The sequence below is a fragment of the Corvus hawaiiensis genome, chromosome 9 (assembly GCF_020740725.1).
Source record: "Corvus hawaiiensis isolate bCorHaw1 chromosome 9, bCorHaw1.pri.cur, whole genome shotgun sequence".
Taxonomy (NCBI): Eukaryota; Metazoa; Chordata; class Aves; order Passeriformes; family Corvidae; genus Corvus; species Corvus hawaiiensis.
In genome coordinates this window covers 944,881-970,726 of record NC_063221.1, presented here as the reverse complement: position 1 = coordinate 970,726, position 25,846 = coordinate 944,881, and the positions used below count along the sequence as shown (strand labels likewise).

Genomic DNA, 25,846 nt, shown 5'->3' with positions numbered 1-25,846 from the left:
ACTCCCACTGCACACAGAGGTGTCAAACCTTCCCTCTGCTGTTGGTGATTTGGTTTGATTTAATAATTAAGTGGGTGTTTTCTGATGTTACCTTTCTAACTTACATGTCAAAATAAAGGTAGAGACCTTTTTTCTTCAGTCTTAAAACTTTCCCCTTCAATGACTTTCTCTATATCAGCATAAGGACTGTTCATTCCAGTCTGCCAATCCAAATTCTGAACCATTGGATCTTTCTGCCAAGGCTTAAAGATGTTTTGCTGGGGTAGCTTTTGAGCTGCCTGCCACTGTGGAGCAGTGCAGGTAGTTCTCATGGGGAAAACAAAGCTGCTTCTGGTGCTAATGGATGGCATTCCAGATGTTTTCTTTGCTGGCAGTTCTGTACTGAATTTCTTTGCGCCTCTTCCCTGAAATCAGAGAGATGCCTAAAATGAGTAACACAAATTGCCCCCAATTTAATAGATGTAATATTTGCAAGATGACAGAGTAACATAACTGATGGTTCTGATTCTGCATGGATACAGATTCTGTCTCCAGCTGTGTCACTGTAGTTGGGAAAAAAATGGCCATTGACTGTGAAACCTCTGTCATGTTAAGAAGCAAGCATTGTCTCACTGAGTTAAACCCATGTTCACATCTGTCAGTGTCCAAAATTGTCTCCATATCATCATCCTCAGTAGGTGCTGCAGTGAAAGTGTTTCCCACATCTCCAGTTTACTTTGGACAGTCATGACTGTTAGGATGGATGAAACAGCAAATCCTGGCTTACTTCAGAATGATTTTCGGGTGCTGTTCATTCTCTTGGCTTTTCTAGAAAGCTGCTGGGTTCAGTGCCTTAGTTACATGCACTGATTGACATTTACTGAAATGATTCCTGGTGTAACTTTCCTCTGATTGAAAATGTTTCTGAAGCCAGTCAGCTCTGTAATTTTGGTCAAGCCCAGTTTTCTTTCCTCAGTGCTGTACCTGGCCTTTGTTCCAGCCCCTTGCTCTCCGGTCCTTCGCAGGGCAGACGATCAGTAGAGCACCAGTTGCACTAAAACACCTTAAAGCTGTGGTTTGGGTTTCTACTCTTTATTCCTTCCTGCTCCTGCCCACTCTCCTTGCTTTCAGATATTTTAAAGACTGTGCATGTTTGAGCTGTGCTTTGTTTTTGATGTGCTAACGGTTCTGGTGTTTCTAACCAAAAACCAGTCAAATCTTTCCTGCAAGGGCTGAAGGAGAGGTTTAACATGTACAGCAACTGCCCAATGTACTTCAGACATTTGCTTTTTGAAATTAATTGTTCTTGTCTTTCAGTTGTGTTTTGAGTTTTAATTTTTTAATTAAGGATTACCTGCTTGGCTAATTAAATTTTTCTGATCACTTTTGCTTGCGAGTGTTAATTTCACAACAGCAATTCCTTTTAACAGCCAAAGTCTTTTTCCACAATGAGTCAAATAAATAGAAAGTTGACATTTTCAAATTACAATAAAGGTATTTGCATTAGTTTTTGGTAATGGTTGGAAAATTACTTTAGGAAAAATATTTTTTCACACAACTCTTCAAATGCTCCTTTCAGCTCCCTAGAATCTGAAGATTTGGCTGTTCATTTGTATCCAGGAGCAGTTACTATTCAAGGTGTTCTCAGGAGGAAGACTTTGTTGAAAGAAGGCAAAAAACCTACAGTAAGATTTTTTTTTTTTAATAAATCAATTTTCTCACCTTCTTCCTTTGCCCAGTTATGAATACAGTAAAGTGGCCATTGGGCAACTAGTTCAAATGTCTGAGATCTCCTCTGCCTTGCTGATTAAGGTTTAGGGTCACTGCCAGAGTTTTCGTTCCTCTGTTTGGTGCATTTATTCACTTGGTAAGGCTATACACATAATCCAGGGAGCAGAGGAGAAGAGAATGCTGCATAAAGTTTTCTACAATTGCTGACAACTTCAAAATAGAGAGACTCCTGTTTTGTCTCCCTTAACAGTAGGTAAATCCCAGCAATTTATCAATAGATAATAACCCTTAGCATTTGCATTGCAAGCAGTTGATGATAAATTATAAATCAAAATACGTATTCGTGACAACGGGGAATACCTTATGGCAGTACCCAGGATGGAAAAGGAAAGGGACAGACGTGCTCTGACTCCCTGAAGGGTTCAGTAGGGACTGCAGGAAGCATAGAGTAAGATGCAGAACATTTTTCTCAGATTAGAGAGGAAAGGCACGTGTTCTTTCTGCTTTCTGGAGTCTTCATGCCTTCGTAGGCCTGCATGAATAACAAACAGCAGCTTTGGAAACATGGCTGATGCTTGGCTGGACAGTCAGTGCCCTCATGTTCTTGCAGGATGGTGCCTCCTCTTTTACAGCTCAGTGATATGAAACATTTCACTTAGCCATTGCACTTCTGGGTTTGTTTTTTTTATTTTTTCTCCAGGTAGCATCTTGGACGAAATACTGGGTAGCACTGTGTGGAACCCAACTCTTCTACTACGCTGCAAAATCCCTGAAGGCTACAGAGAGAAAACATGTATGTAAACCAGGCATATTCCAGTATCACCTGCCAAGCTAAAATGTGATTTCCTGATGTAAACACTGAGAGTAGCTCGGGCCTTGCCTGATTTCCAGTCAGCACTATCCTGTCAGTCACCTCATATGGTGAGACAGTCACCTCATATGGAAATACCCCAGGGAAATACCATTTACATTTACATGCTACACCAAGAACATCTGCTTTGCATCTGCCATGTGTCTCTGACGTTGCTGGTCTTTTAGGAAAGGAACTGTGTCTGTCCATTTTCAAAGGCAGAAGGTCTGTCTTCTGATGATTTGAGTCTTGCAGCAGCTTGTTGCAGTTTGAAATCCAGACAAGCACTGATGAGGGAAAATGGAGCAGTCACAAGATACAACAATTAAACATGTACTAATTTCCTATATGTGGTAAAATTAGACCATTTGGTTTCTCTGTGTAGTCCTGTAATCCATTAACTGCAGTGGAGCACAAAACACCTCATCTGCTCAGCAGAGAGCTGCGGTGTCAGATGATGCTGGCGTTCCTTTTATTTGCTGCAGCTTGATTTGAAATAAGCTCAAAATGCTTGGCTTATGTGGGGAGGGAGCAAGAGGATTTTCTGTACCTGTCCCACGGATGTTTGGATGTGCATTGTTCCTGTTTGAGGTCCCTGATTAATTATAATGATTCTCTTAAGGAACTGGGCAAAACTGGAGATACTTGAGCCTGAGTTCATTCACTACTCAGAATCATTACTTAGTTGCCTTGGCCAGTGTTTCAGGTTAATTTATGACAACTGTCACTGTAGAGCATTTGCTTTGCATAAAGCTTATGGGATTTTGCGAACTGAGTTGTGCTTTTGGAATTCTCGTAAAGGGGACTTTCTTTCTCTTTGGTACAAATTACTGTTTTCTTATCCTAACGTTTTTATGTGCAGAGGGTAGAGATTTGAAGCTCAGTATTTCTGGTTAGCAGGCTCCTGGATATTTGAAGTTGCTTTGTGGAAACTGTGTGTAAAGGTCTCTTAATCTAAGAGATTATTTCCCACTTTTATTGAAAGTTCCTTAGGAAACAGTATTCTAATACTCAAAGTAGCTTAATAAAAGCTAATTACTTTTAGAAATATTTGCATGGTTTCTTGGCCATCCATCCCTACTAGCTTTGCTTAGGTAAGATCAAAACTCAATTTGCCTAGCCCGGGATAAAGGTTCATTAGCCAATCCTCCTGTCTTCTGGGTGTCTTGGGAAAAGTGTGTGTGTTTGGATGCATTTGTCCCTGGCTTCAGTGAAAACTTCGGGGAAGGATTCCACCTCATTAAAAGGAAAGAGCAGACTTGTAAGCTATTATGAGTAGAAATGCAAAGTATTAAAAAAAAAAAGAGGAACCAGGAGAGAGCTTGTGCTGGCATTATGTCACTCACAGCTAGTTGCTTGTTTTTTCTGGAAACTTTGAGAAATGGAAAAGAAATTTTTGTGGTAAGGTCAGACTTTGTGTTCCTGTTACTGCTGTGATTCCTTCAGGCTTTGTGCCAAAATTGCATTTTGTTTTCTTTTAGGAATGGAGTATGTAGTTGTAAGTCTCTCTGGTTCACTGTTCTTTACAAAATTATGGAGGGCTTTACCAGACTTGTATCTATTCATTCAGAAGCTTTTTCACTCTAGTGTATTAGCATTTTAAAACAATCTAAATAGCATGCGGGTTTAGAGAACTTGAAAAAATTGCTTAGCAAGGAATTACGTTGTTTGGAAATTAAGTACATTGCATTCTCACTGCTTACACATTTCCTTCAGAATAACAATTTCAGTCATTTAAATAGTCTTGCCCTTTCTATAGAAAAAGTAAATAAAGGAAAAAGGTGAAAAGTCTGGTACCTGATCCTTCTGACACTCTGTTGCTGCAAAAGCCTTTACTTTGCCTTGAAATACAGCCACATCCATTTAGAAGCTCTTTCAGAGGTTGTTTTCTAAACCTCTTGAATTGACTTCTAATATTCCCCAGGTCACTGATATGTTGTGACAGCTACAACATCTAAACTGCTGGTGAACAGAGGCTTAAGAAGCCAAAATCTGTCTCACATGTGTGTGTGCTCATGTTTCTTTGTCCAAGGATGTTCAGCAGACCAATAAGGAAGTTTGCAGAGAGGGGCAAGGACACATTTGAGTCCAGGGTGGGCAGGATTTCCCATTAGGAGCCCACAGCCTCGTTCTTGCAAATACTGAGAGGCATTTGAGCAAGGCGATTCCCAGGAAAAGGAGGAAGAGGAGTGGTAGTTAAAAGCAGTGACTGCTGGAGAACATGAATTTCTTTTTAATAGTTGGCTCTATGAAGTTGGACTGAACTGTCCAGCACAACCTTGGATTTGGCTGTACACAGCTCATGTCTTGCTTTGAGCTTTTTAGGGCAGCAAACATGCTCTGTTCTGTTTGTGGATGCGAAGCCTGTTGTGGAGCTCAGTCTCTGATTTGGTTTCCCAGGTGCAGTCAAGGCTAACATATTGTAATAACTATTTGTTACAGTTTGGGTTGTCTTTTATTGAAACAAATAGTTTGCAACGAGTGTTCACAGTAAACCTCTGCTGCAGAGGTTGTTGTAACTCAGAGCATGACCTTTATGTTGAAATTAAAGTGGAAAATCACCTGGTTACTGCTGCTGAGGTTGAGGGACTGGGGAAGAGGCTCTAGTTTATTGAACAGGCCAATAATAGGTGGTCAGTAACTTGTTCAGCTGCTCTGCCTGTGTTGGCCTTCAAGCCTGGCTATTGATGCCTTAGGTTTCCATCCATTTCACTACAGAGTTATTGTACAAAGCCTCAGCTTTGGAGTCTGTGGAGATGACTTGTCAAGGGTCACGCTTCAGCTCACATTTGGTTGCATTTTCAGGCAAAGTTAATCAGGAGAGAATGAACTGCAGATGGCCAATCATCCCTAGATAGCTAGAGCATGAGTAAATGCTCCAGATACTGTCCAGTGAGATTCCTAAGAGGTTTGCTCTGCAAAATGAAGAGATCCAAGGCTAGATTTAGGCTTTGGGGTTTTTTACTTCCCAGATAAAAAGGATGATGCCGTCTGCTTTGAAGCAGCTTTCTTTTTCAAAGATTGATACATTGGAGATTTCCCTCAGCAAAATATTCCAAGCATCTTCTGGAGCCATTTAAACATCTGTCTTTTCTGCCTCCTTTCTCAAGGCCTCTGTGACATGGAAAGGAACGCTGGCAACAAAAGAGTCAGTCTGCTATATAAAGTTTCCTGGCTGGAGCTCTCATGGTAAACGTGTCTTGATTACAGGCATGCTTTTGACCACTCTGCTGCTGCAATTGCTCCAGGCAGCTTGGAATGCATCGACACTCAGAGCTCTTCCAGGCTTATAATAGCCAACCTCTTTGGAAAATTACCTCATAAAAATCCCAGTGCAATTTCAGCAAAAGGGGCAAGAAATCCCCTCCCTTTTAGACACGGATAAGCCAGCTCTTCTCCTGCCTGTGGTCAAAGGCCAAGGAGTGCATCCAGTATTGTGTGCTGCATCTCCTAAGAGTAACAGCATAAAATTAGCATTGATTTTAGATAGTGAACAGGTTTCAGTTATTACTACAGTAACAGAGAATTGTCTATAAGTGAGCACGTGAACTTCAGGGCCCAGAGATGTAGTACAGCACAATCTAAGAGGAGTGTGTGGACAGTGGTTGTCTCTTGTATGCTGAAGTGGTACTCACAGAGAAGCCTCTGTGAAAACCTGTAGCACTTGTGCACCTTTAGAAAAGGGCAATACTAAGAATAGCCACTTGAACTTAGACTTTAAATAAGCACCCTGAAAAATGTGAATACACCTGTAAAATAACTGTTTATAGTGATCAGACTGAGAGTCTTGCCAATTTCTGTGACAATGTAGCATGCATGAGAGATTTTTCCATGTTTGTAGGTACTTGGAAAGCAACAGAGACTTTTTAAGGCTTCATGCTTGAGCACAAGCCCTTGTTGTTCCAAGCCGTCCATTGCATGCTATAATCAAAATTAGGTCTATTTATTTGCAGTCTAGAAAACTTGGTAGTTGTGGCTCAGGCACTTTCACTGAAATACCCTGATGAAGAATGCTGTAATTCTGGGAAGGATGTTCAGCCACCAAGAAAATGACTTGAATATTAGAAAGCTGTAGAATCTCAACAGGAGATGTGGAGGAGGAGACTTGTAGGTGCCAAAATGTTGGAGTGGAAAGTCTGTTCACAAATTATTTCAGAGTTTTTGATTCAAAAATTTACTTACAAAAGCCTTTGAGTTCAGAACAGCAACAACAGCAAAAATCAATTATGTGAAGCCTCATGCCAGGGCTGTGCAGTTTTCCATGTGTATAGTAAGAGTCATTCCGGTGGCCTGTGTTACAAAAAGCAAATAGGAACCAGGAACATTAAATTACAATGAAGCTTTCATTCCCTTCATGTTAACAAAGCAGACTTGCTGTTAGCAAGGCTCTGTGCATCAGCAGAGGGTGAGCTGCCCTGGGGGACTGTGTAAACATGGAATACAAATCCAGCCGAGCACAGGGATGGAAAGCTGACACGTGTTTCAAGCGGTGACGGATTGAGGCTGGCAGGAAACACTTTGCTTGTGTGGAGCTTTTCATTTTATGGAGAAGCACCATGATTAACTGATTGTTTTGAGTGAAATGAAAAGCGAGGAGCTCTAGCAGTGTCACATAGTGGATACCTGTTGGGATATGTAACTGAGACAGGAAAGCCCAACGTGTTGTTTCCATGAAACTCTAGAAATAAGTGTTGTTCAAGAGGTACGTTTTGATGTGTAATCCATTAAAACTGCTTTGTGACTCAAATTTCCATCTCTGTGAAAAGGACCTATTAATGCTTTAGGGCTACTTGGAAGTTTGCATTTTGCAGGTCCCTTTTAAGTGTTAATTTGTGCCGTCTTACTTTTTGAGGCTGTGTCGTCAGTGGGTCCATAACAAATCCCTTCTATACACTTCCCTTTTTTTAAAGAACTCATGAGCTGTATCCTTACCTTTATTCCCTTTCCTTGTCTTTATTCCTTCTTTCAGATAAAATGCCTTAATGTTCACTACAGACTGACATTACTTACTGCCTCCTCAAAGAACTTTCAGTTTCTGTTTGAAAAGGAGTTACAGCCCTCACTGTAATGAAATCTTGTCTGATAGAGCTTTATCATTTATCTCCTCCTCTTTTGAGGCATTACCACATCCATCCACCTCCCAAAGGCTGTGAGTTACTTAATTTTAGTGTGTATATACAAAGAACCTGGACTCTTAAACTATTTTAAACTTGGTTAAAATGCTTTTTCTTTCAACTGCTGTTCATTCCAAGTTCTAATGGATTTTAAACTAAGGTTTAAAATGGAGCCGGTTGTGCAAGTCCCAGGCAGATAAACTTACCTGGACAATGGCTTCAAACTGACAAAAGGCAGGGTTAGACTGGATGTTAGGGAGAAATTCCTCCCTGTGAGAGTGGTAAAGCCCTGGCACAGGGTGCCCAGAGAAGCTGTGGCTGCTCCATCTCTGGAAGTGTTCAAAGCCAGACTGGATGGGGCTTGGAGCCATGATTCCGTGATGATTCTGTGACCTTCCAGGTCTTCAGTTCAGTATCTGTGGCATAGATTAGAGTAACTGACATTAGACTTGCAATGGAATTTTATTTATAAAGTAACCGTATTTGCATGCAGAGAACATTCTTATAAACTCTTACTTTGCTCATGGTGCCTTCCAACTTATTACCAGTAACTCTTTCCTTGCTTGAACCAGAGTTCCAGGTTTGTAATTCTAAAGCAATAGTTCTAAAATGAAACAAAAGATGCTTAATGTTTTGCATCTGCCTTGTGGCACTAGCATGAAGAATAAAAGTATTTTAGAACTTACAGATTAATGACTCAAAGCTGAAAGAATCTGAAGGATGTTTTATTGTTTCTAATAAGGTAATTAAGGAGAGATCAAAATGACTGTGCTAATAAAGAGGTTGGAATGGAGATTCACAAGATAGGAGGAAGATGCATCTGGTGAGGACGAGCATTAGAGCTACCAGAGTTAGACCTTCTGGGCAGAGAAGTGAGGTGAAGCACTGCAGAGGGTGAGAGGGCAGGGACTGATGGAAAGTCTCTCTTGGACCCAAGAACATGGGATGAGGAGACCTGGCAGCTGAAGACATGAGAGAAACTGAATGAGTTGGGGGTTGGGGCATGGATGGGACTGCCTGAGCAAGCAAGGAGAAGTGAATTGGGAGGGTCTACTAATAGGTGAAAAAGGAGGCCAGGGAGAAGGAAGCTTATGGTTTGGAAATAAGTTGGATTTAATAGGTGAGTAAAGCCTGGAACTGAGGGAAGCGTGAGAAGGAGAAAATAATACTGTGACCAAGTGAATGAAAAACAGTGGGATCAAGGAGCTGTCAGGAGAGGGACTAGTGTAGCAAAGACAAGTGTTGTGCTTAGGCCTAAGTTACCTGTCAATGCATGTATAACACCTGGAACAGGAAAACCCCATCATTTTGAACATCTTGTCAATAAATGAGCACGACTGCCCATTTCTGGGCACTTATTTATTGAATTTACATCCTCACTTGATCCATTTATTTCTTCAGATCATAATATTTAATTACACAGTTGTGTTATCTTGTCCCCGGGATTCATGTTATGTGTAATTACAGACTACTGTAATAATTAGTGCATGCTAACTGTGAATAGTTACAGCAAGTTTAATTCTTCTGTTTGTGAGCCGTGGGGGGAATAGGTTTGCATTTATTAATGCACTTTTGAACTATACTGTATGTTCAAATGTGCACTAATGGGGTGAGGAATGCTGTAGTAATCATGCAGTGCAGATCAGATGTGTAACAAGCTTTTGCAGATGGTGATACTCCTTTTAATTTGTTTCGAATATCATTCATTGTATTAAGTTCTTTTTTCACTGATTTCATACAAACTCTGTTAATTTTCTTAATCTTGTGAAGTGCTCGGCTTTGTCTGATGTTACCCAGTCTCTAGCAGTGTCCCTGAGAGGAGCTGCCCTTCTGGGTACTTGTTCTGTGCAGATCTGGCCTCTTGTTCTAACCCCATTTCCATCTCCGTTTGCGTTTCCAGTTCAAATCCACGCCAAGTAAGAGCGTCTCAGTGGTGGGCTGGATGGTGATGATGGCAGATGACCCTGAGCATCCAGATCTCTTCTTATTGACTGATTCTGAGAAGGGTAAGCAGTGCACTGATTCCCAAAATAAGCACTGGCTTTGCTGAGGTCATTTGTCAGCAAGTAAACGAGCAAGTGAAAGGTGACATCCTCGCAGCTTCAGCTGCTCTCCAACATGTTGTCTTTGCCTTTAGAATGCTATGGGAACAGTAACCCATGGAGAATCCTTAGTCTTCACTGAGTTCTAAGAGCTCTCCAAACTCTTAACAACCCCAGATGTGATTTTAATTGGAAGTATTCATCTGCATTCATTACAGCTATATGTAGAACCCTTTGAGGCATTTTCACATGTGTGAAAATGTAAGTAACGATAAAAAAAACCCCATTCAGCTAACACTAGGTGCTTGAGCAGTCCCTTCTCTCCAAAGGCAAACCAAAACCCAAACCATCTGTCCAAATGTAGTGCTATTACCAGGGAAAACCCCTCAGAGATCTTGTCTGTTATGTGGAGAAGCCTGTGGATTTCCATTACTCCAACACAGTGCCTGCTTTCAGCTAAAACTCTGAAGAAAATGTTACTTTTCCATGGCACTTCAAATTGTGCAGAAAGAACATGATTAAAAGTTCTGATAAAGGAGCTTAAAATTATTTAATGCTTTGTCTGCTTCACGTCTTAGTACATTTTATTTCCAAGCATCTCTTCTAGCACCACTGATAGGAGGTATAAATTGTGAGTGCTTGTCAGCTTAAAGTCTGCAACAGCAATCTGAAATGTTTTTGTAACACTTGACCTTCCTGAACCCAAACAAGCACTGTGTAACTCCAGCCACTGAAAATACTGGTCTGAAATGGATCAATACGTTTAGGAGTGATTTTCACATATTTTCAAATGCAGCTTTCCAGGGTGCATTTCAGTGGTATCTTGCACTTCATCAAAAAATCGTGATGATATAAACATATTGCAATGATGGCATTGAACAAAAACATTTTTGTTTTGAGGGATGTTTTGTTCTTTCCTAGTTGATGCAGACATTAGTTGAAATGTAGAATGCTGGAAAGGAAGACAGGCAAGCTGAAACTTCTCTTCAATAGGTCAAGCAATTGCACCTATTCCAGACAAAGTGTAAAGTTAGATGAACCTTCTGTTATAAATTTAGAGGTACTTGAATATGGGTAGGATTTAAGTGTACAGCATTGTTTGTGTTCCTTCATCTGTGTTTTTTTTCCTCTTCCTTAGGAAATTCATACAAATTTCAAGCTGGAAACAGAATGAACGCAATGCTCTGGTTTAAACACCTGAGTGCTGCCTGCCAAAGCAACAGACAACAGGTGAGAGCAAGGCAGTGAAAAGGAATGAGCTTTTAGGAGCTCAGAACTGATGGACCTTCGAGCTGCCCAAGCTGTCACTGAGGGCTTTGTGTGTTCCCTGAGCAGCCTCTACGCCCATCTCACGTGCTGAGTGATTTGCCTTGGCTTTTCTGTTTCTCCCTTTGCAAACAAGTCCTCAGAGCTTCTGGGGTAATGAAGGAAGATTTGGGGCTACCTGGGGGCTAATTTAAAGCAGCTAGGGAAATGCAAGGAATGCCCTAAAATACCTGAGTGGCAGTATTTCTGTATTGCCCATTTGAAAAAGGCTATTGTACAGCTACATAAAAAGCTGTAAACTGCAGCATTCAATATCAATTCCAGATAACTCTCCTGAAGTGCCTTTTTTCAGGTCATGGACATGGGTGTTTTCTGCTGTTCGTGTATTTTGTATTCCTAAAATGTATACAAAGTAGTTTAGCCCTTGGTACATTTTCCAGTCTTCGAAAGCAAAAGTAGCATTTTCCATGAATCAAAAAGGAAGACAAGACTGCTCCAACCCTATTAAATGGTGTTCTGGTATAAATTCTTACTGACCTTCTTCATCAGCAAAATCCTTTTTAAGTTAGTTTGTCTCCCTGAACTCTTCCTTCTCTTTGCACATTTGTTTATGGAGTTCTCAGAGCAGAAATCCTACTGAATTTCAAGGGGAAACAAAAAGGCTTTTCCAGATCCTTTTGTGCTTTCTTGTTCAATTCTGCCTCGGAGAGAGATCTTAAGAAGTAAGGAGGGTTGCAGTAGCTCCTGTGAAGGTATTTGAGACAGTGCAAAGGAGAGAAATCGTGGTCCTGGCTGGAGAAAGTGGGGATGGTAGCAATTAGTGGCCAAGAGTTTGCAAGTAAGTGGTGAAAAATGCCTCTGAAAACAGCTTTGGTTCAGTAAGGGTTAACAATGCTGTTTATTACTGTTAACGGTGCAACTGCCTTAGAAAAATTGGATGTTTAAATGTGTTTTCAATAGAGTATAAGCACCTAGTCAGCTGAACAATACTAAGAACTATTTTAATAGATACTATTTTTGATTTTAATGGTGCAGCTTTAGCCCAGCTGAGCATTCTTGCATCTACAGGTAAATGGTATACATGCAAGGCAAGAAATGCTGGATTCAGATCTGACCATGCCGACTGTTCATTGACAGTCAGCAGGAATGTGGTGCCTCTTTAATTACCTGACTAAACAAGAGATGTTGCTGTCAGACAGATTCCTGATGGAGAGAAAATGGGAATATAAACTAATGTATTGCAAACGAGCTTTAATCTTCATGAAAGGGAGTGATACTGCAGCAGGCATTCGGGTTTCCTAGGGGAAAAGCCCAAACAGCTGTTTGTGCCTCATTTTTTAAATTACTCTTAAAAACAGACTAAGGGGCCTACATCAATCACTGATCTGTGTGCCAAGAATTTTCTAGCTGTGGCTCAGGTGAGAGGGTTCTCCTTGTCTAGCAGAGCTGAGATTTATCATGTTAAGGTTGTGCTGCTGACAATTTAAATCCTAAATGTCCTTAAAATTAGGAAGTTCTATGGCCATATAAGGTTTATCATTTGATGAACCTTACAGCAGTTTAATATTTTGATTATATTATTACTGGGTTTTCTACAGCTCTAAGTGTATTTTTACTGCTAGGTGATAGTTGCATTCCTTCTCCCATTTTTGAAGACAGAATGATGGGCATTTCAACAGATGTCTAGTCTGTGAAATAGTTGAATGCAAGTAGCTACTATCGGAAGTAAATTCTTTTATCATTTTTATTTTTGTTTTCAGGTTCCTGCCAACTTGATGACCTTTGAATAACAGGCAAATTCAAAACAATAAAAAAAAGGACAATTTGAACCATCTCATATTTGAGAGCAAGGTCCTGATGAAAAACGTGCCAGCTGTATTCTGTGCCAGAACAGAACCTGTCAACTCGATCTCTGAACTCTGGAGCCCTGAACAAAACCACTAATGGTTGGGGAGAGGAGTCCCCCAAATTAAAAATGGATTTGCAACATGAATTGCCATGGACCATGCTTCGTTATGTTCTCAGAACTGACCTGTGGAAACCACTGCCTTAAAGAGTGAAAGGAGAAACAACATGAAACACCAAATAGTGTGTGTGAAACTTCTGGCGGTGCTGTGCTTGAGTTAAATAGATTGTAGCTAGTTTTGAGTTTCTTTTAACTTTATACTAATTTTGAAAATAACTCACCTTTTTAGGCATTCTTAAGAAAGCAGGTAAGCTGGTATTTAAGAGTTGTATCAAAAGCTGTGTATGAACTGGGTGAAAGGTACTCCTTGTTCTGGAGATGTTCTTTAGACTATACCAGGAGTCCTGGAGGGGAGCTTGTCGCAGGCACACTTAGCCTGGAGCAGTGTGATTTCTCTCAGACCTGCAAGTATAAGAAATGGAGCACAGCTGCGAGTTTAGAGCAGCACTGAGCTTGCAAACCTTGGACCTGTTATGGGAGCCAGACTCCAACAGTGGCACAGAGGCTGAGCCAAAAATCAGTTTGGTACGTTTTGACCTAATTCCTGGTTAAAAACACGTGTTTTGGGCAGTTGGGGGGGGGGGGGATGTGTACAAGACAAAACTGAAAGCACTGTTGGGTCAGAACTGAGTGTTTTCATCCCGTTTGTTTCCACACCTGTGACTCTCCTACACAGAAAAGCTGAATGACAAAGCACCAACACCTGGGTACAGCTCACTGAGACGTTTGACTTTGGGTATCTGCTAATTATCAGTTAGGGACCACTGCTAGTGTGTGGTGTTTCATAATAGCACTTCAGATGGACATTTTAAAAAGATAGAGGCACAACTTCAAGCTTTCATGTTCTCATTTGGCAATAACTGATTTTAGTATCTGTCTTGGTCAAAGTAGTTGACGTTGTGTGGTGTTGATAACATGGCCTAAAGCAGACCTTACATACAGAAGCTCTTTTGATCTTCAGACAATTAACTAATTTATTAGAAGGTAGGATAACCTAAAGAGAGAAAAGGTGTGGGGCCATCAAAATTCCATCCTTGACAGGAATCATTCTTGGTCACTGAAATTACTCACAGAGAAAAACATAATGGTTGTAAAAAGGGAGCTGTGCTTTATGTGTGTGTTTGATGCTTAAGACTTTGATTCTTGCTTTATTGGGGTTTCCTTGACATCACCTGGTTTCCTGGATGATTAGTCTTTCTTTAATCTTCAAAAATATGATCTTTGTAAAGCAAGGAAACATTGTCCAAAATATGACTCTGATATTGGAACTTTGAAGTCTGTGAAAAAGTAGTAACTGTTCCATTGACATTGTGGTTTAGTGGCCGTAAATATGCTAGCAGATTCCACCATGAATTCTCCTTTTTAAACAGAAACGAGCTACCTACCAGTCTGTTTCAGAGTTCTCTGACTATCTAATAAAGGTTTCTACTCGTAGTTGTTATTTTGAACATGTATAGTTTGTTTATTGCATCTGAGTAGAAGCCTGTAAATTCACTTGTGAGATTTTTTTTCCCCAGAGTCAAATTAATCGCGTAATGGAAAGGATTAATTTTTGATTTCTGGCGGGCAGAAAGAAGGATAATCCAGTCTAGCAGTAAACAAAACACAAAAACCCCAACCACTTTGTGATGTAAAGGGTAATAGGCTGGTTTGTCTTTCCAGAATTATTCTGAATTGGCTCTTGGTAGAAAGAAAACAGTAGAAGGATGCTTCTGTCAGAATCACACCACAAGGACCACGAGAATTTGGCTCCCCTTGCAACTCTTCTGTTGCTGTTTTTTACGTGGGGAATGAATAGTCTGTTCTGAAGTCGTGAATTTTGGGAAGGGGTTGTTTGTGCTGAATCCCTCTGCAATTGACACATCTCCCACGTTTAGCCATGTCGGGTGTAGAGTAAAGACAACGTCCTCACAGCCAGCAGTGTTACTTAGTAGACTTTGCACAACTTGAGTTAGGTTTTTTTTCCGTTTTAAAACTTACTTAAATATGTGTTTCTTCTCAATGACTTAAGTGTTTGTTTGGGTTTTTTTTAACAATGTGTGTCCTTTTTTTAAGCATTGTGGATAATAGCCTGTGGATTTTGAATTTTTAAATAAGCTATTCTAGGTTCGTTGCAGCATAACTGTATCTGTTCTTTTGTTAGTGAAAGGAAACATGCAACTGGCAGCCACAGCCTGACAGCCCACAGCTTTGCTAAGGACAGAGCCAGGTCAGCACGTGTCATTTATTACTGGATTTTTGCATTTTTCCAGCTGGTTTGAGTTAGGTCTTTATGGTTAGGAGGATGCTGGGGAAAACAATTCACAAATCATCCTTTAATGAATTGTTGCTGTTACCAGCTTTCATTGTCCTTAGGCCTCCTACTCTTCCTTGTTTTCTGCCCTCAGGTACGCTGGGTTTTTGTGAGAAAGATTGAATATTGTGGGAGGAGTTCCTTAAAATGTGTAGCCAGAATAATTGGAGTGAGTAATGACAACGCAGGAAGTACTTCTGGCACTTGTTACAGTGAGTAGTTCAGGACTTGCCCGTTGTTTTTGTCCTCTTTGGCCACGCAGGCCTGCAGGGCAGCACAGGAACGCTGGCACTTACATGGCTGGAGATAAAAGAGGTGGTGGGTGTGTTCCCTCAGGGAGAGCTGCCTCAGCTGAGCCTTGGAAAGACTCACACAAGTCAAATACACTGTAAAGAATGTACTAATGCTCTTGGTTTTAAAAAAAAGGAGTTAAAGTAAGTTAGCTAACTGAAACTCTTGCTGAGCAAACAAGGAGAGCAGCGAGCTCGTGGTATTCAGGTAAGACTGGCATCCAGACTGCTTCAGACAGTTGGCAGTTTCTCTTTTGATTCTCATTTTTAATGTGTTGCTCTAATTGTTTATCTTGTCAGTAACTGCTGAAACACTTCAGCTGATATTTGTCACTTTATCCCTTAATGTTTGGATTTTGAAACTAAAGATGCCCCTTGAAATCCCTCATTTTGGCTGCATTTGAGCAAAAATGATTTCGAGTAGCTCTTCTAGCTTACTTCTAGCAAGACTTCAAATATGAATATTAATTGTCTGCTGACTGATAACCATCTTTTTAGCTAAACTAAAATTTTTGGGAAAGATTAAGCAAAAGGGAATGTCTGGTTTATGAAATTGGTGCACTGCATTAAAAATACATAACACTGCACCGCTTACTGCTAACTTTTATCTCATTTAATCAGTGCTACTTTTGGCTAGGATTTTCAAACCTGACTTCTATTCCAGTGTCCTTAGAAAGCAAATCACTTTTAAAACTTTTGTTTTTAAAAAATTCTGGTAGTTTGAATAAACATAGCTCATCCCAGACACGTCTTCATTTTCAAATGTCTGTTTCATGCCAGAGGAGTATTACTCGAGCTATTATGATTCATTAAGTATTTAAGTGCAAGTTACAGGCATTAAAACTACAAATACTAAAGGAAGTCACATAAATACTTAATGAATGAGCTTTAGCACCCAGCTTTAAAATTGTGTTTAGAGAAGTACGCACATTGGAAAACGTATTGGGAGCAAAAGGAAGCATAAAAAAACACAGCAGGGTTTCATCAGTTATCTACTCCTCACTAGAAGTAAATTCATATAATTTAATGTTTCTTGCAACATCAGCCTCCTGTATTTGCATTTACATATTTTCAACACTAGTCCTCCTCTGTTAGTGTCAGACATAACACATGGTGACAGCAAATCCTCTCCCTCCCAGCAGAAGCAGTTGCAGGTTTCTGTGCTGCTGATGCACACGAGAAGCAGAGGTCCCCTTTGACAAAAGGCAAGTTGATCTTATGGTTTTGATTAGCTGTAACAAATCTTGTCCAAATCAAGATAAAACGTGGGTTGCTTTTTCTTCTGGCTCTGTCAATGGCCTTTTTCTTCATTGCATGTCCTTTTTAGTTTCTTGGTACTCTAACTCACCAGCTCTAGTCGTTCCAGTCTTATTCGTGGCCAGCTCTTTGTGCTGCCTGTTGCAGCATCAAGACCCCAGTACTAAATCACATCAGTGCTACAAGGAGACAGCTGTGAAAGTTTTGTTATTATTCTTTAATATTAGCCTTTTTCTTTCATTTTTCTCTAAAAGCAGCTTGTGCATAAGGTGGTTGGGCTTGGGAAAGTTGTCATTAAAAGGATCTGTACAAGTGAACATGGAATTCTTTCCTAGGGCTTATCCCTTCTTTTAAAAACCATCATTCTAATTTGTAGTGCCTGAAGAGGGTGAATGCTTGGATTTGATGAGGACTTTTTGTCAGTGCCTTATTATTAACTTGAAGACCAATTCCTTTATTTCAGTGGTGGACTTGCAGGCTGTGGCCTCGATGTACCAGGGGGTGACATTCCTGGCAGCCTTTGCATTTCTGCAGCAGTCAGTTGTTTTGGTCAGTGTAAAATAGCTGTGGCTTGAGTTGCTTTAGTATTATTTTTTTTCTGTGTTTGAATAGCCTCTTTTTAGGAAAAATGCAGAGGTTTTTGGTAGCTTGGGCTTGTTCAGCTTTTATCAGAAGTAGCTCAGACCTCTTAAAAATTAACTTATATTTATTTTGGTATGTCTCTTGAGTAGATTTAGTACGGGGGAGTGGGGGGAATGAAGAGTATAGTCCAAGTCATGGTCTAGACCACATGAGCTCAGGAGCTCACATTATTAGAAAGGAGCTTGCTTTTGTCTGTCCCACTTTGATGTAAACACTGAGGAGCATTCTTAGGCAATGATTTATCTTGCAAGCTTTTTGTTAATGTAAAATAAATACCGCAGAAAAAAACTGTTTGGGGAAAGAGGAGGCTTGGATAAATCTTAGTCTTAATATCCCAGAAGGTTTTGTATATTGTATTTCTCGTGCCAACACTGTGTAGGGAGCACTGTCCTTCACTGAAACAACTGCTAGAGACTTTTAGCAGCAAAGGCTTCAGAAGCTTTGGAAGGGGAAATGAAAGAAAGAATGTGTTGTTCTTAAGCAAGTAAATATTTGTTTTCCTGGAATACATCCTTATAAAAACACAGCAGTTTTACTATAGTCTTTTTATAAATTCAGATGCTGGAAGGGTAATTTGAAAATTAATCTTACGCTTTCTAAGAATATTCAGAGAGAGCAGAAAGGTCAAAGGAGAAAATACAAATTACGTGGTGTAGCTCTGGCTGTTGCAGAACTGAGCTGACAAGTTTTCTCCAAGCTACCTTGCTGAGGAAAAGAAGGTGTATGAAATGTAATGAAATGCAAGTTCCTGCAGATCATGGCATGGTCCTGCCTGGTGGCCTGGTCTTGCTCTTGAGGGGCTAAAAACACCGTAAATACTCCGTTTCCTTTGTGTGCTTGATCATTATTATTGTTTCTCTTTATTCGGGTGGGTTCTGGCCTTCGGGTGTGTTTGCTGAAGGAATTTCTTACCATTCCAAAGCTGTTCACAGCTGAAACTGCAAAGCAGACAAGCACTATAAAGCAATTAAACGTTGAAATAAAGGGTTCTGGGGTGCCTGCTTTACTGGCACTTGTGGCTCCGTGTGTGCAGGAGTGCATCCATTCAAACACCACTGCTCTGCAGTGGGAAAAGCACCAGGAAACACAGATGTGTTTTATAATAATCCTGTGGGGGCCAACCATCGCTGGGAGGGGGATCAAGGTGTCATGCAGTAGAACACAAGCCATTTGTAATGTTCCCTGCTGGCGTGAGGCGTTCCAGGGATGGAGGGATTGCACTATGATCTCGCTGAGTGATGTGCAGTTTGGCTGTCCTCGAGCCTCTTCCTTCACCTTTTATAATACTTTGTTCTGTGTGTGCGTGTGAAAATCGTGTGTTTGCATAAGCTAGTTGAAATGAATTTAAGAACAGGTTTCAAAAATCTTTCCTACTGAAATAAATTATTTAAAAGATGGCCTGTGTCTGAGGTTTTAATTTCTCAGTTAAAAACCTGCATTGAAACTCCACAGCTAGGTTTTGCAACGTGGAATTTGACTGCCTTTTGGAATGGAGCTGAGATCAGCTGGAATTTTAGTGGCGTTTTTCAATGTACCTCTGAAATGAAGCATGTAAAGTTGTCTGCTGGTGCAAAAGAAATCCAAAGACTAGCAGGGAAATACAGTTCATTGAAGAGATTTGTGTCTGGTCTCAGAGATCGTTCTGTTAAATGATGTGGTTTTTCTCTCCTTGGTAGTTTATCAGATTTTTTTTTCCTGTTGTCTCTATACTTAAAGCTGTGGTAAATTTAAACTCACTGAAAGCAGTCATCAGGCAGATTGGCTCTTAAGGAGCAACTCCATGGAAGACAAACTGAAAATGAAGAATGAATGAACAGCATGCAAAGCCTTGTATTTCCTTAGCTCTTTGTCTGGTGTTGCTTCCCTACTCTGTGCCTTTGTAACGCTGTGAAGCCTTACTGGTCATACAGCCTGGGGGAAATGCTGTGGGGTCAGGTTGTGAAATGCTTGTCAGAGTGTGAGCCTTGGGCTCCTTCACCTTTTCTCCTTAATGGAACTATTCATTTCAAATGTATTTACAAAGAAGGAATAAAGTAGATTTTTGTAACCCCTCCTTTTTTCTTATTTCCAGATTACTGAGTTTGAGAAACGCTTTGTGCTCGATAGTGTGAAAAGAAACACAGAATTAATGAGCTGGTGATTTTTTCTTTTTGTTCCGTTTGAAAGCTCTTTTTGTGGCAAACGTTTTCAGATAAGCTGCTTTATTAACTCGAAAGCTGACTCCACACTCTGCAAAGTGGGGGGCACAGAGAGAGCAAAGGGATTCTTGGTTCAGACCCTTCTTGGAAAAGCCTTTCTCTCCCGTGTTTGCACTCATCTCTGTCCACAGCACAGATTCCAAGTCTGGCTCTGTTAGCTTCATTGTTTATCTTCGACTTCTGTCAGTCAGCTTCTTCCTTGCCTTTAGATACTGAAAGGCTGTAGCATCTCTGCAGGGCCTGAGAGAAGTGGCTGGAGTGAGAGTTCTTTGACATATTTTTTTAATTTTATCTTTTCTCCAAGTCAAGGAACATGTCAAGGACTCCTTTTGCCCCTTTCCTCATGTTCTTGTCTCTCAGGCTGCTGTTCACAGGAGATGGCCTCCAAATCCACAGAGTGAGAAGAGAGCTGGGCAAAAGGCGCCTGATCCTTCCTTGCTTCCCAGCTGGAACGATTTTCATTCTGGATATACTTGTGCTATCTTTCTCCAGATGTGTATGCTGAGTCCATCAACTCAGTGTTCCTCTGGAAATTGTAAGATTTGAAAGAATTGAAATTGCCTTGGTTTTGTAACCTCACCTTTAGTTTGGTTTTATTTTTTTCCCTTTGCATGGGAAGAAACCATAGTGCAGGGGGAGGGATTCACATCTGCGGGAAAAACAGAGAAACCAGACCACGGATGTATGAAATAACCCCGGCGAAAGGAGATGATCTTTCCCCCTTTTTTTATGTTAGTTTTTGTAAGTGAGACTGTTGGGTAACAAAAATGTGAGCAGACGACAGCCAGACGTAAACAGATGATACTGTTTTGGCATAACCTACATGCTGTGACAGAACAGAGCAGGGTTATGGTTTTTATAACAACAAATAAATTGAATACAGAAGATTGAATCCATGCTTCTAACATGTAATGTTGTAATTAGTTTTATTCGTTTTTTGCTTTAATTGAGCATTACTACTGAGACATACATCCTTACGTGGGTAATACTTACCTTTGCCTCCTTCAGTTCCCCATTTTTAGTTCAATTCAGTACTTAGGGACAAAATGCAGATCCAAAAGAAAACCTTCTGCTTGTCTCCCTGAGCTGGTACAAGGGACTGTTAGTTGCTGCTGTGCAAAACTTGCCTTTACTGAATGTCTTTATCATGCTCTGTAAAAGAAGTGTTTTTTCTGCAGTGTGTATAGCGTGATAAAGCATGTCAAGCACCTGATGAATAATTCCGGTGTGTAAGATGATACTGTTTTAATTCTGAAACATTGAAAAGGGCCTGCTCAAAGGAGATCTGCAAAGGGCAAAATAAAAGCATATTTTTTTTTAGGTTAAAAAAGTGTGGGGTTTATGTGTAACAAAACACAAAGTGGGCCCAAGGCATTTATTAAGCTAAAGGGAGACCTTGTACAAGAATAGAGGCAGCAGCAGAGTGCTAATCTATCTTTCATCTTCTTTTCAGGCAAGAAAATGTTTTGCTTTCATTGTGGAAAAGGGATAAGGAGCTGAAACGTTCTAAGGTCAAATAATACAGCAGCAAAACATTTAACTTGAGCGTTGCTTGTTGGAGATGCATGAGACAGCCAAGGGTAAACTTGTGGCCTGTGTTTCTCACTGCCTGACTCTGCAGATCTGTTCCAGATTGTGACTGGAATACTGAAACAGCTCGTGAGAAGAGGGAGCCATTCCCTCAGACAGGAGCAGTCCCAAAGCCGTGACTCAGAGACCAATTGATGGTGGTGTGAGTAGCTCAGTAATGTGTCATGGTAGAACTGGTAAAAGCAAATGCAAACCCTGAGTTCTTGGTGCTGGAACAGCAGGATTCTCTTTAATGAGTATAAACATGAATCTAAGACTTACTCAAAGCAAGACAGTCAAAATGAGATAATTGTGATCTGTTATAATTTCCTTATTTGGGGATACTTGGTGTTGGCAAGCATTTTATGAAATTCCAATTAGAATTACATACCCAAAATACTGTGTATTGGAGTTACTAAACCTGAGTCACTCTCACCTCAGTCATCAGGTCCCCATCAGTATTAAATTCTATGATGTTGCACCAGTGCTGCCTTTGTTGTAATTCCCTGTCTCTGACACCTGTACCAGAGGCTTCAGAGGAAAGAGTAAACATACAGTGAGTGAACTTCTAGCCAGGTAAGTAATTTCTGATTCCTGACGACTTCTATGTGTTAAAAGCTTTACAGTGCCATTTTCTCAATTTCATTCAATATGGTAATGGCTTAATAGTGAAAATGTTTTTGCTAATCTTTTCATTTCTTTGAAAAGAAGCTGTAAGATGATAAAGAGCAGAACGAATGTGGTATGAGCATGCTGGCACAGAGCCAATGTGAAATGTACCCCAGACTTCATGTTAGATCTTGGTTTGTGTCTTGTCAGAGACATCTGTATATTGCTACTTTTAGGAGTTAAAACAGTTCAGGTAATGTCAACACATAGGGTTCTTTGCACACAACTTTGCATTTAATTTCATAGAATCACAGAATGGTTTGGATTGGAAGGGACCTTAAATCTCATTCCACCCCCTGCCGTGGGCAGGGACATCTCCCACTATCCCAGGCTGCTCCAAGCCCTGTCCAGCCTGGCCTTGGATCCTTCCAGGGACAGAGCAGCCACAGCTTCTCTGGGCACCCTGTGCCAGGGCCTGCCCACCCTCACAGGGAAGAATTTCTTCCCAATATCCCATCTAACCGTGCTCTCTATCAGTTTGAAGCCATTCTCCCTTGTCCTGTCACTCCACACCCTTGTAAATAGTCTCTCTCCCTCTGTCTTGTGGGCTCCCTGCAGATACTGGAAGGACACTTGTGAGGTTCCTCCAGAGACCTCAGCTGGGATGAGGAAGCTGTTTCAGGATAGATGGCCATTTTGGTTGTCTACCTCCCAGCCATTATACATACCTCTGTCATGCTTGCTACTCTGGTATCTAATTAATATTAACTAAACAACATCTTGCTTAAATCCTCTCTGTTGTGCTGCTCTTCTTCCAGTCACATTTGTCCAAGTGAGAGCTGTCAAATCCAGAACCTTGTTGGCTATAAGATTCCAGGGGAGGCTGTTCCTCAGGAGTGTGGTGATGCCTTAGTGCCCAGTTCAGAACACCAGCCAGCAGTTCATGTGTTTGCTCTTCCGTGGGATTCATCCATCAGTCTGAGTGCCTTCCAGAGAGGGAGCTGGTCTCATCCTGTCGTTGTGCTGCGGATGGAGAAACTGAGGCACAGCACAGAAGGAGTAAATGTTGTGTTCAGTGTCCAGCACCAATAGTGCTAGGCTGGAGAATTATATCCAGTGCACTTTCCAGTGGGTCATCAATGCATAAAATAATCAAGGAAGAACTTGTCAGAGCACATCTGCTCTGGTGTTTCTGGCCAAAATCCATCAGTTCTCCTGATTTAAATCCCTTTTTGACACTGATGATGTGTGGAGGTAGAGCCCATCAGTGACCTTGCTGCGTGTCTCAGTCAGCCCAAGAAAAATTCGGAGCAAGGTAAATCATTTAAATCCTGGTAGTGCCAGGGCTGTAGGTGGGTGTCTGTGGACGTGGAACCTCAGGGATTTCTTGGGGCTCCGTACAGACAGAACCATCTCTTGCACTCAAAGAAGCTTATAGTGTCAAAAATGAAAACAAGTCTCTAGACGGAGCTCACTGAGCTGAAGGGTTTCTGGTAGCTCATCAGTAGTTTGCTCAGTTTTTTCCTCCCCCCTCTCAGGTTCAGTTTAAAGGCATAGAAAGGCACAAAAATTAATTTCTGGGCAGAGGGCAGCGATATGGGATACACATCATGAAGTCACCCCAAGACAGCTCCCAAGAAGTGGTCTGTGAAGGTTAACAATACATTTGGGTGACTGAGCCCACTGCTCCTCCTCAGTCTTCTGCCAGTCTCTGAAGGGGACTAGCCCTGTGTCCCTCTTGCCATCTTGTCTGCATAAAAGTGGCCAGGGAAGATAAAACAGTTTATTCAAATAAAACAGTAGGGAAAAATTATTTATTAGGTCCAAGTATAAAAGGGAAAGTATGCGACTCTCTTAATTCAGCCCCATATTCTGGTGCTTTCCAAGAGTAAAAGGAGGTCACAAATCCTGCAAGGCTTACACATTTATTATTTTCTCAAACTCAGTGCTTTGTGTTGCCATTTGATCCCTGAAGTGCTGCTTTTTCAGCGCTGAAGGTAAATGAGCAGATGCAGTGGGGTTTTTTCCCTCCTGCCGTGCGTGTAGGAAGAACTTCCAAAGGAGGCTTTTGGGGTGCATCAGACTGGTTCACCTTGAGCTCATCCAGTCCTTCAGTTAAGCAAGGGTTCTTTAATACATTGTTCTGACTGTCACTTCTAGTTAGACAATGACATTGAATGCTCTGATAATATCAACCCAGCATTTGTTCCTTCAGTGTCAAGGATATGCAATGAAAACATAATAGGCAGTTTGAGTAAAGTAAAAATATGCTGCTGGCAAGGAAATAACAAATTGGATTAAGTCAATGCTGTTTTGAATGTTGGTAACTAGATGAATTTTAATTTCTCATGGTTCTTTAAAAAGAGCAATTTAGACACACCACACTTCATATTTTAAGGTTATGTTACTGTTTTAAATCTACTTCCCAATTCACTTTAGTATTTCAAAAATGTATTATTCCCACATTGTGAAACTTGAAGCTGCTCTTTACGCATATCCTGGAACGCAAGAAATGGAAAAGAAACATCTAAAATAAGAGAATACTGTCACATGAGTAAATGTGTACAATGTGGCTGTAGATGAAAGGTCTCACACCATCAAGGAGGGCCAGTTTCTGTTACAGCTCCTCAAAGGAACAGTGGGGAGCAAACCCATAAGCGTGGGGGTTTTTGTGGGGCTCAGTCAGGCCATGAAAGAAATGCCACTGCTAGTTAAGTGTCTGCAGCACCACGAGGCACAGCCTGGCAATGTGAGAAGGCTCAGCTGGGCCGTGGGCTCTTCTGAACAGCCTCACACTCTTAAATATTGAAGCAAAATCAATCTTCTAAAGGTACTTTTAAAAATAGTGTATTAGTGTGAGTTTTTCAGCAGTACAAAATACTGACTCCAGTTGTACTGCAGGGCCAAAATGGTGCAACTCTGAAACCTGCTGCTTACTGAGAGTAGCCCAGAGTTTCAGAATCTGAGTTTGCAGGATGAGAATTCACATTGCGATGTCTGAACATCAAAGAATCTGAGGTTTCAAATACCTCTGAGCCTTTGTTTGTCCTGATTTAAATCATGGGGGTCTCAGCTACTCTGAAAATACAAGTTTAACTGATGGAGTTTCTCCAGAGCTGGACTCTGGTTCCTTTGTTGGTATTAAAGATTAATCAGGACAATGGAAAACAGATATTTTGTACTATTAACTTCATATAATTAGTTACAAGCTACAGAAAAATGTTCTTTTAGTTTTCCCTAAAAGATCAGGCTGAAGATTTGAAGTCATAACACAGTTCTTGTGGTAACCCAAATTGAAGTCATGTGAATCGAGAACTGTAAGGGTTCCATTAGCGCACATGGAAAATGGGATTGGATCTGTAAAAGTATTGACAGTATGTCCTGTCCCTGTATTATTTTTTAAATTAAAAATTAAACAAAGCTTTCAAGTGGTTTACAGTTAGTTGACAGTGCCAACACACTTTAATTTCCATTAAGCTGAAGCTGCCACGCTCTTCATTTTAAATGGAAATGGTATTTTGCTGGTGTGACTAGTGAGCTTTTTTTCCTTCTGCCACTAAAATATGCTTATATTAGAATGACTTTTGACTGGAAATCCCTGTGAATATGTTTGTCCTGCTGATGTGCTGCTGCTTTAGATGAAAATTGCTATACCAGTCAACTTGTGGGAGGATAAAACTTCTCTATTTCTGTCAACTTAAATCCAGTGTATGCTGCTAGATATGGGAATAAATGTGGCTTGTTTCTGCTTGGAAGCCTGGGCTAGGAAGAGGTGTCTCATCCCAATGCACAAAGGCTGTTTCTCATTTTGTTGTTTTTTTAAAGCAATATCCATCTTTCCTGCTGAAATGTGTCCAATAATACATGTGCATAAACAAATTTGGGAAATCCTCACTAGTACCTCAGACTTGTGCTTCTCTCTTTCCTTCCCCAGCCCTCAAGGAAGCCACCTGGCTGTGCCAGGATTCCCTCAGGGCTGCTTTTGGGCATCCTTCTGGTTGTTGTCTTCCAGCCTGCTTCAAAACCTGTCCTTTCCATCT

At 40.8% G+C, this 25,846-nt stretch overlaps 1 protein-coding gene across 9 annotated transcripts in view; it reads left to right on the top strand.

Moving 5' to 3' along the window:
- RALGPS2 (Ral GEF with PH domain and SH3 binding motif 2) overlaps positions 1-18,827 on the top strand; it is a 115,678-nt gene extending 96,851 nt beyond the window's left edge. For all 9 annotated transcript variants that reach the window (XM_048312443.1, XM_048312445.1, XM_048312444.1 and 6 more), the window contains 5 exons: positions 1,559-1,664; positions 2,411-2,503; positions 9,575-9,680; positions 10,855-10,946; positions 12,743-18,827. In XM_048312443.1, coding sequence (XP_048168400.1) covers positions 1,559-1,664; positions 2,411-2,503; positions 9,575-9,680; positions 10,855-10,946; positions 12,743-12,772 — 427 coding nt within the window. In that variant the 3' untranslated portion in view covers positions 12,773-18,827. The remainder of the gene's footprint in view (positions 1-1,558; positions 1,665-2,410; positions 2,504-9,574; positions 9,681-10,854; positions 10,947-12,742) is intronic.
- The last annotated feature ends 7,019 nt before the right edge of the window (positions 18,828-25,846 follow it).